The sequence below is a fragment of the Acanthopagrus latus genome, chromosome 20, assembly GCF_904848185.1.
Source record: "Acanthopagrus latus isolate v.2019 chromosome 20, fAcaLat1.1, whole genome shotgun sequence".
NCBI classification, from domain to species: domain Eukaryota; kingdom Metazoa; phylum Chordata; class Actinopteri; order Spariformes; family Sparidae; genus Acanthopagrus; species Acanthopagrus latus.
The window spans coordinates 19,416,324-19,426,873 of record NC_051058.1 but is presented as its reverse complement, the minus strand read 5'-3'; the positions used below and the strand labels follow the sequence as shown (position 1 = coordinate 19,426,873).

Genomic DNA, 10,550 nt, shown 5'->3' with positions numbered 1-10,550 from the left:
TAATAATGAGGTAGTCTTAAATATCACCATGCCTTAAATGTGATGGACTTTTGGTCATACATTCATTCAAGAAATATATAAATAAGTGATGGCTGTCATAGCTCTTAGTCTCGTCATTTAATTTTTACTCTATTCCAGCGAAGTTACGTGAAACTATAGTTATATCTGAACATCGGCTAATGAAAAAAAAATCTTATTGCTATGGAGTATTAAAATCTTTTAATAATATTCAAATAGCGCTTTGTAAATACGTGCGGTTAAGATGAAAATAACCCGATTCAATTGCAATATCTCATCAAGCGAACTACAGAAATGTAAAAATTTAAAGTGGCGCGCTCGACGACATCTCGCGAGATTTCCGTGTGTTCTGTACTTTGTCAGCAGCAGCGGTCCGCCACCATTTCGCTGCGTAAAGTCTCCTCCCCGCGACCGCTACATTCTGCGCCGAAACCCAGTCTCTCCCGGTCCGTATTTTAACTTCTTCCCACAGACTTAGTGGTACCTCGTTGGGTACCGGGAGGCAGTTTGGATTATTGGCATTACGGATTGAGTGCGATTTTTCGCGGATGACGACTCCTTCAACGAGAATTTAGTAAAAGAAAATTGGTCGGAAATTTCAGGTAGGTGGGAACTTAAGATGGCGGCCTTGAGAGGGAGGGGGGCAAGGAGGAAGTAATGGGGGAATTGAGGGGGGGTTCAGACTACCGAAAGGACACAATCAGACTGCATTTTACTTGGTTGTATTTTTGAACCAACAACGGTGAAATTTGTTGACACTAGATAGAAGCAAGACATGACACCGAAACAGAAACTCACAACGCCGAATAAATTCCTATTTAAACTGCGCCTTACGAATAATTTAACCAATGAACCATCATTTCCTTCCCGTCGCTTCTTAAGAGCCAGCCGTGGACCAGTGTGGGTCCCCCTAAATCCCCCGTATAATCATTGCAAAATTTATATGGAACTTTCTAACATTTTGTTTTTTGTTCTTTTATATGATTAGATAGAAAGTAATTTGTGCTGGTGCTCGAAACTGAAAAATGTAAAGTCGTTTTTTTTTCTCGTAGAAACAGATTTGACCCCACGCAATGACGTCACGAGTGATTGTCCCCCTCTGTAGTGCATGCAGAAGCGGGTTTTAATGCGACTTTTCAGATGTTTTTGTCTCATTGCGAAGAAACTTATCAAATGTGTCGGTCATAAACGGGCTTCTTTGAAGCTGGATCATTACATAACTGCGGGTGGGATGGGGCGCCTGCGCATCAAATGAACGCACCCTACTAACTCTTGTACCTTGCTAGTTAGCAAGCTTTCTTTAAGTGCCACCCAAGCAGTGTTTTTGTAAAAGCTAACGTTAGCTAGCTAACCACACCAGCCAAACCGGCAGCGTTAGGCGTCAACGGTCACCGTTGAATTGTGCGGATTTTATGAATAACAGTGTTCCGAGCTTTTGGCACCGTTGCCACACTCGGATAGGAATGAAAAGTCGATACATATTTCATCCCCTCATCTCATGGACGCAGCCAATGCACACACAACTACTGAATAAAGGTGTTATTTCTCAAGGTAGACGGATATTCAAGTTCACGTGTTTACGAGTGGCCACAGTTGATGAGATTTACATTTACGAGAGAATAAAATGAATGACTGGAGGCCCGCGCGCTTGGTCACCGGCTTTTAGCTTGAGAGCGCGTGCTGCAGAATTCCTAACATCTTCCTGTGGGCGACTGCAGCAAATGCAACTTGGTGCTAGCTAACGGAGCTGCTCGTTAACTGCTGCTTCACCGAGTGTGTGTGTTTTTTTTTATTACTGCTGCAGCAGATACCCCACTCAAAACACAGCCGAATATACCAACTGTAGTCCTAGCTGTAGTTGGCTAGCCTAGCTATCTCAGTGTTGCTGCTGCTCTCGTGACGTGACATGATAGTCACCGTCCCACACATTGTGATATTTTTGTTTACTAATATCATAGCTAAATTACATTTGTCCTTGTCAGAGCTCCCTTGAGACAAAACTCACTAGTGTCCGCATACAGTTGTGCACTTTGTCAGGCATACACGAGTGTTTGATTGTGAAGTCTACGGATGTGCAGTTGGTCGTTTGAGTCCATTAGTAAAGTTAACATCCGTTTCTATTCTGGCTTCCTCAGAATATGTGGAGGGGACCCTAATTTCAGCATCCTGGAAGTAGAAAGCACAGAAGATCTGTGTCTCACACCACAGACAGGTAAGAAAGTTGTTGTTTTGCACACAGATCCTGTCCATCCTGCATGCAACATCATGTCTAACATTTGATGAAGGATGGCTTATGAAATTTCTTTTCTCCTGGCATTAAGTTTAACATTTTAGCAGAAAAATCTTGATTGTGTTCTCAGTGAATTAGATGTGCTTTGTGTGTGTTTGCCTTTGCTATGAGTGAGTCGGGTGGCTAGTAGGCGGTGAGGAGAATACACTGTCGTGTACTTCAATAAAAAAAAACAACAACAGTACAGTGACTGTGAACATTTATCTCCAAAAGATTTGTGCAGAGTTTTTTTTTTTTAATGTTCTGTTCATTTTTAGCCTCTCAATAAATTACCCACTCTGTCCAGACTTTTTTTTAAACAACCTGTATCACCCACAGGTGCAGTGTGTAGCCGGGGCAGCACAGAGGAAGGAAGCTCTGGGGAGGAGGCGGTGCGGCAGCGTGCCCCTCCGGCTGTGGATGTGCTGGGTGGCAACCCCCAGGCTGCACAGAATGTGGCTGGGGAGTCACCTCGGCATGCCCCGCAGCCGGTCGCTGCTGCCCCCCGCCCAGTCCCTCCGTTCACCAATCCGTCCACTGTGCCATTGCCGGAGAGCAGCGACTCATCAGTCCCAGGCATGGAGAGCGCCCCTCCAACCAACTTGCCTGAGACTCTCCCCATCAGCAGCGACTCCAAGGACAACATCTCGCAAGAAGTCCCTGCTGAGGAGAGTGTTGTCGGAGTTTCGAGATCCTTGCCAACATCCCTCAATGAGGACTGTAGTTCCTCTGCTGAGATGCAAAGGCTTCCAGCCTCCCTTTGTCCTCCTCTCACCCCAGATACACAGATTGAGAGCACAGTGCAAGAGTTGCAATACGGGTCACAAACTGATAAAAAGAACAGCCACTCAAATAGTCAGACAAACCAGATTCAGCCACTTACAGAAGGTGCTGGACTTGTGGTTATTACAGGGACGACAGACAAACAGTCAGTCACATTGGAATATAAAGCAGAGACTGGAACACACGTGGAACTTGGTGGAAAAGAGCACACAGGCGGAAATATTCTCCCCCAATCTCAAATCTGTTTCACAGCCCCATCTCCATCTGTCCCACAATCAAGTGTTGGTTTCAAAACCCAAGATTCCACAAAACATGGGGCTATGGAGCAGCCCAACAGGGACCCACTTGTCCACACAAATCAAGGCCATATACCTCCGCCAGGTGCTACGGAGCAGACGGGTGGTCACCAGGACTCAAAATCGTCTCTGCACCTTTTACCCTCATCTGACGAAAGCGAGATTAAACAAACTGACATGTCAAATACACAACATAAAATCATCAACGAGTTCTCAAACGACGCCGGAGAATTACAAAATGCAAATTCTCTGGAATCAGTTGAGATGTCTGAGCATGTTAAAGAGCTTGTTGACACTCGTCACAAAGAAACACAACCTCCTCCAGCTGAAATACTTGAGACCCCAAAATCAGGAGGATCGCTTCCTGGATTATACTCATCTCCTGGAACAGGAGCCTCGGGGTCCTGCAGCACAGCTGGCAGAGAATACGGTGACATCCAGGGGAGCTGCAATCCCCTTGAAGGAGAACAGGTGGAGAGTACCACGAGGGAAGAACAAATTGACACGGCCACTTCGTCATCTGACATCACGGTGCAGTCAGAGTGCTCTTCCTCACAGGAGAGTTCATCAAAACTTTCTGCTGCAACCCCTCTGTTTGATTCAGGCCTAGTTGTCTCACTGCAGGCGGAACAGGTTGTTGAAGCAGAAGCCTCTCATCCCTCCGACCAAGTCCTCACATCAGAGACACCCCTGACTGCTGAGCTCGTGCATTCAGCCAGTACTCAAGAGATTGTGGTTGTCAGAGAGGAGGCTCATATCAGTGGAGACTGGTCTAACATGCACCTGAATCAGAGTTACCTCCTACAACGAGAAGACGGCAGTGTCTGTGAAGCTGCCATTGTTAACGAATTGAGTTCTGAACTCTCTACTGGAGAGCCTAAGCTGTATGAAGAAAGTGTTCAGGCAGATATTGAGTTACACTCCCAACCTGTGGAAGTGTATGAGTTCTGCAGCCTGGTTGAGGAGGTTGCTGAGGAAACTGTGTGTGCCAGCAGTAGTGCACACATGTCTCACTCTCCAGCATATGAGGTGAACTTGTTCAACGCGTTACTAGAAAACTCTGAAGAGTATACTGTCAAAGAAGACCTAGAGGCGCATGTTGAAACGTCTATTCACACAATTAATGAAGGTGACACTGTTATTATTTCCCAGCAGCCCTTGCCTTCATCACTTGATGTAAATCAGGCTTGCTCTAACAGTAATTCCCATAATTTGTCCATGCAAAACACAAGAGTAGCTGCGGTCGGGCAACATTTGGTTTTAGATGCTAACCAAGCTGTTGAAGTGGCAAACTCAAGTGAGGTTTGTTTAGTTGAAGTAGCTGCAGTCACATCTGACTCATTTACTGTTCAGCAGACAGACACCAGTCTACAAATTGTGACACCTTGCTCACAGGTTGGTGCAGCAGTTCAGAACCAAACAGAGGTGAGTAATACCCCTGTAGTTATAACAGCTCCCCCAAAACATGAAGCAGAGGCAACAGCTGGTGCGTTATCACTCATATCCCCAGTGGTAACCAGTGAGGATGTAGGGATGGAGTCATCTGTAGCTGTTTCAGTACATGTTTCTCATGTAGAAAATCAGACCCCAGGAGTCACACTTGTAAGCACCTCGAAACCTGCTTTGACAGAGACTCCATCACAAAGTATTCAGAATGTTGCCGTGCCCACGCAAACCAAACCAGGGGCTTTCTGCACCACTCACCCCTCTAGTATTATAAATCCAAAGCTGCTCCTTCTCAGACCAGGAGAAACTCCTCTCCTGAAACACCCACCCTCCCTTTTGGCGCAGGTGTCCAAGCAACAGAATGCGGCCGGCAAGCTGGCCAATGCCCACAGCTCTTGGTCTGGCACGGTGTCTGAGGAGTGCCTTCCCCAAACTGTCTCAGCAGCAGACTCTTTATGTGCGCCTGTGGCTCGTGGCAGCCAGAAAGATCAGACGCAGTACTCTGTCAATAAAACTTCTGTGACAGCAGCTCCGCCTGTCAAGGTTCAGCCGCCTGCGATGAGTGGTAACATCTCACTTCAACTTGACCCGAGTGTGTCTTTCACCTCCACAACTTCAGCCAGCAAATCTGACAAAGAGGCCTTAACCATTAGTAAAGTCGATAAAGCAGATCCTGCGTCCCACGATGTCGTCACCCCACCTACTACGCCTAACATCCTTTACATGCTTGCAACATCGGTGGAAAGGGAATCTACCAGTCCTAACGACCCCGTCAGCCAGCCTGACTCCCTCTATGCGGAGGAGGAGAGTGAGGACATGGAGCAGGATGACCCGACAGGAGACACAGAGGCTCAGGAGGCCACTTCAGGACAGGTTAGCAGTCCAGAGGAAGGCAGCGATGAGGATCCTGACGGAGACAAAACAGAGAGCGAAATGACCACCTCCAGCTCACAACACAAGGTATTTTCATTTGGAGACCAGTTTATTCCTATATCACATTTTCAAAAATTTGCACAGAACGGTAGACAGTTCTGACAGGAAAATGGTTGATTTGATTTGAAATGAGTTTCTGTGTCATCAGAAGGAAGACTAAACAATATGATACACTGAAGCATACTAAAGGGTCTGTCTTTGAATGCCTGTTGATACATGTCAGATTTCTTTTGGGGCATCTTGTCGGCTGTTTCAGACAAAACTTCTCTAACTTTCTGAACTGATTGATAAATATAATGTACAGGTTAAGAATCAGTTGAGCCTTTTTTTTTTTTTTTTTTTAAAGTTAACAAAATGACTTTTTACTGGATGTTGTATCTAGATTTTATTTAAAGATTTCTCTACTGATTCAGTCTGGCCAATAGTCATGGCGGATACTCAGCATTTTTATGATTATTGGTAGCTGTTTTGTGTGTCTGATTGCTGATCAAGTAAATACAATTAAAAATGCCTCACTTAGTCTCTGTTGTTGTATACTTTCTCTGTAAGTGGTCATCACTCTGTGGTCTATGTCCACAACACTCTCTCATGTCACAAGTAATAGCCAACCCACACTGAATAATCAGATTTTTTTTTGCCCAAGTTATCAAATGAATGAAGTGGAGTAAGAAACTAGCAGAAAATGGAAATACTGAAGCACCTCTAAATTGTACATAATTGTAAATTGGTTACATTCTATCACTGGTTATTTGCGTGTATGTGTATATTGGTTACACTTATCGGTCTCCGGGATTACAAATAATCAGTCTTGGCCCTGAAAAGACCATATCGGTTGACCTCTAATATTTCCAACATTACTGTCATTATGCTTCTATGATTCATCTCAGTTATGCTGGCATGTTTACTTAGTCTAAATATGGCATCATTTTACCCATCCTCCTGCATGTAGTCACTCATGTGAACATTATTATTATTATTATTATTACTATTATTATTATTTAGTGATTTATTTCTTTTAAGTTGGCCGCATGCTAAGCCATGTGTGTTTTCCAGCATGGACAGGGCAGGACAGACAGAAAGGCACTTTTCCTGAAGGTAAGTGTTGGTTGTCAGGAACGCAGACAGGTTCCTTTTTCAGCAGTTTATTCACAAGCACTTACTAGCGAGGCACTGTCACTGTTGGGAGCATTTTGACTGAAGTAGGCATTCCTCCGACTTTGGCTATTTCATGATTATAATTCTGCATGAGATGAAAGCTGATGTCCAGTTTAAAACTCTGGTGCTTGTCTGGATTTGCTTCTCATAAATGCTTGCTCTAATTCATGCATGTAGCTTTAATCTTGCCGAATCTTGCTGCTTTCACCTCGGTAAGTTAATTTTTAAATCATTTCTTCATCTATTCCCTTGGCCTTTTAGGTACGCCAGTGGATAGCAGACAGGGTCACCTCGAATTCATCTCCTGTCTCACCCTCCACCTCGTCCTACCCTGGGCCCTCACCCAGCAGTGATTGGTCCACCCCACGGCGGGAGAGGTCCTCGCCTCTTCGGGGTCCTCATGGGAAGTTTGTGTCTCCTACGTCCATCTGTGGCTATAGTTCCTCCTCTTCCCCACCTGATCAGTCCACCCCTCAGCGCTCCCGTGGAGAACGTCACACAGACATGGCAGAGCTGGCTAAACACGTAAGTGAGCTTAACCATACAGTATATAAAACATTATGTATAATTTTCTTACTTGGCAGTATTGAACAACTTGAGCTTAGACAAACTATGTTTTGTGATTCAGAAAGTCAGAAAAATACATTTTTTTTTTATATTCCACAGGTGGTTTGAGGGCCAATAAAAGGCTTTCAGTGTGTGACTGGCAGTTGAAAGCTGAACTGTGTGTGTACATGACACACGTCAGGCTCCCTCTGTGCCTTTCTGCCTTTCACTAAAAGATGTCTGTTCAGAGACTGTTTGTCTCATGTCTGATGCCTAGAATTGGCTACTGTAGGAGTCCAGAATTTTAAATCATCCCAACAAATTAATTTGAACATGCAAAAATTCATGGTTTGCAAACTCTGGAGCAGAGCCTTAGTTAGTATAATGATAAGACACTTGAATGTGATAGTAGCTCCCCTTAAATTGAATCCTCATTAGGGTAAGATGTATCTTTTAATGTTAACGATCAAATGTCAGTGAATCTTTACTTTGTTTTTTGAATAACTGAAGAGTCAGTAGCTCCTTTCACACAAAGACGCCGCGTTATCGCCGCAGCGGTGGTTCACCAATTCTTCACCGTTGGTCATTCACACAGAGCCAAGCAGCGAGGGTGTAAAGGCGAACCGCTGTGTAATTTACACAGAAAGCCAGCACTGCGTCTCCTAAAGAGGCGTGACATATACATCATGATGATGACGTCTGTTTCCCTAGTGTCCTCCTGACAATTTAAACCGGTGGACAGTGGACAATCATATGGATGCTGTTATAATGTGTATTGATTGAGATCCTGACCCACCAAACATCCTGGAAAGTGTCAAAGTTAATTTTTTTGCTCTAAATTACATAATCGCCATCAGTAAACTGGACACTGTCTGACTCTCTAACTCGCGGGGAGAGGGGCTGTTTTCTGAGGGAAAGTTCACTGATGTCTCGGTCAGGAGGGCTGACCGTTGTGGTTATTTATTTTCAACACAAAAACTTGCAGAAATGTGACCAAGAATAGGTAGGACGGGCAGGAGGACGGATATTTTTTTCCTCATAAGTTGCCAAAGACAGTTACAGTTGCTACCTTACCTTACTTGTGTCACGTAACGCTGCTTTGTGGGACATTTCTCTTTATTTAGTTGAGTGAGCGACCTGTGTTGTTATCGGACTGTCAGACCGACACGGCCGCGATACGTGCAGCCGGCTTATCCATTCACACTGGTTTGCCAATTATGCTCCTCTGATACTACCTCAACAGGCGTACCGCCCCGGAGACATTCTCGCGGAGGCGGCAAATTGGCGCAGGATCCCCACATCCAAACGGCAGTGTGAATGGGTCTAGTGTGTGATAGCAGGAAAGAATAACGCAAAAAATAAGGGGGAGATCCTCAATTTCCAACCTGCAGTTTTGAAGGTTCCTCCTTTATTTAAGGGCGCACTCACATATAGCCCAGTTGCTCTGTTCTGTGCTGAAGCACGATTGTCCATCCTGCCCAGGCCTGCACTCACATTGCTCCAACCACAGTTACCTCTTGTACATACGTCATCAAGGCTTAGGATGGTAGCAGCACAATGGAGAACAACACAGAGAATATGACTAACTTGACTGACTTTTTTGTGGCTTATTTTGTGTCATTTTGGTCAGAGACACATTCCTGGATTTCTTGTTCATGCAGTGATTTATGATTATGCGGTGTAATACGCATGATTACACTTCATGTCCATAATTTCACCATCCTCAGGGTACACTCCTTGTACACTTTCTTAGCCCTGGCACAGCTCACGCACAAGCACAAGCATTGGTACACAGTCTTGCGTATTATGTGCATGAGCAACCATCCCTTGCGAAAGCACACCTCTTGTGTGTGCTGTGCTTGAGCAAGGAAAAAATAATTGTTTTGGGGGGGGTAAAGGATCAATGTGTTGGTTTTAAAGGCATCTATTTGTGAGGCTTCAGATAGTAAGCAGTTTAATAGCCCTCACCTCACCCTGACCTATGGTAGCCACTAAAAACGCGAATGGCCATCTTAAGAGACGGGGCTTGGTTTGTTCGTTCTTGGTTATTTTAGGAACATTGTAGACTCTGGATGATGACCTGCCACCTCTGTTTAAAGTAAAGGGCTCATTCTAAAGTAACAGAACACATGCTGTGTCTCAATTCAGGGTCTGCATCCTTCAAAGGACCCGGCCTTTGTGGTCTTCGTAGGCGAGTCCTTCGGCGAGACCTTGTTAAACGCGTCAGGGAGCCTTTGGAGCACTTCCTGGTTGCGTCACCAGATGTTTTACCCTTACGTCATGATTTCTGCTGGCCAGGCCCGCGAAAGTGACGATCTTCGGCATGCAATGTCGCCATATTCCCTCTGTCTTTCTTCTTTTTTGGGCGTGCAAAGAATGGGCTATGTGAGGTCACAAAGTATGTTAGCTGCGCATCCTCCAGAAACAGGGAAAAGAAGGAGCATTTGTGGGCTGCATTTGGAGGCGCCTTCGAATCGGGACAGCCTTCGCACGGCGTAGTGACGTAATTGGACTTCAAATGCATCTTTCAAAAGATGCAGACCCCGAATAAAGTCACAGCAACAGTAATGATACCCAGCCCTATACAGCCTCGACCTTTAACCCCTGAAAACCTTTTGATTTGATGTTGTCTTGCAAAAGGGGTGAGGATCCTTGGGAATCTTATGATTTAATTTGGAGTGTTTTCTTTTTTTAATTCAAAAACTATTCTTGGTACAATAAATAGAAAGGGGAGCTATTAATTTAGGCTCTTACTCCAGTTCACTTAGCTCCAAATTACTTGCATGTTTTTATCTTCTTTCCAACATATAGTGTAGCACAGCGGCCAGTTAAGCTTCATTTTCTTCAGGAAAAAGCTGAAATGAAAGTGTACCTTACTGACTATGGTTAAATTCATTCTGTAAAAATGGCACAAAGTGCTCTTGTGTATTTTTTATTAATGTTATATCTCAAGTACTGGGGCACAGCTTCTCTGCTGCAGCATTATCTAAAAGGCTGCACAGACTTCTGAAATGTTTCTTCTTCGACAGACCAGAATTGGCAAGTTCCTGTACTGTGTTGCAGTGTGAGTTTTTCAGCCGGCTTGTTAATGTTGGAGTTTGGTG

At 44.7% G+C, this 10,550-nt stretch overlaps 1 protein-coding gene across 4 annotated transcripts in view; it reads left to right on the top strand.

Moving 5' to 3' along the window:
• Positions 1-387: 387 nt before the first annotated feature.
• LOC119009296 (Snf2-related CREBBP activator protein) overlaps positions 388-10,550 on the top strand; it is a 37,160-nt gene continuing 26,997 nt past the window's right edge. Inside the window, exons 1-5 of one of the 4 annotated variants that reach the window (XM_037080397.1) lie at positions 388-620; positions 2,154-2,230; positions 2,627-5,772; positions 6,799-6,840; positions 7,162-7,425. In XM_037080397.1, the coding sequence (XP_036936292.1) occupies positions 2,866-5,772; positions 6,799-6,840; positions 7,162-7,425 (3,213 nt within the window). In that variant the 5' untranslated portion in view covers positions 388-620; positions 2,154-2,230; positions 2,627-2,865. Of the gene's footprint in view, positions 621-1,549; positions 1,570-1,775; positions 1,794-2,153; positions 2,231-2,626; positions 5,773-6,798; positions 6,841-7,161; positions 7,426-10,550 lie in introns of those variants that run through there. The other 3 variants (XM_037080398.1, XM_037080399.1, XM_037080400.1) reach the window with 3 other exon arrangements.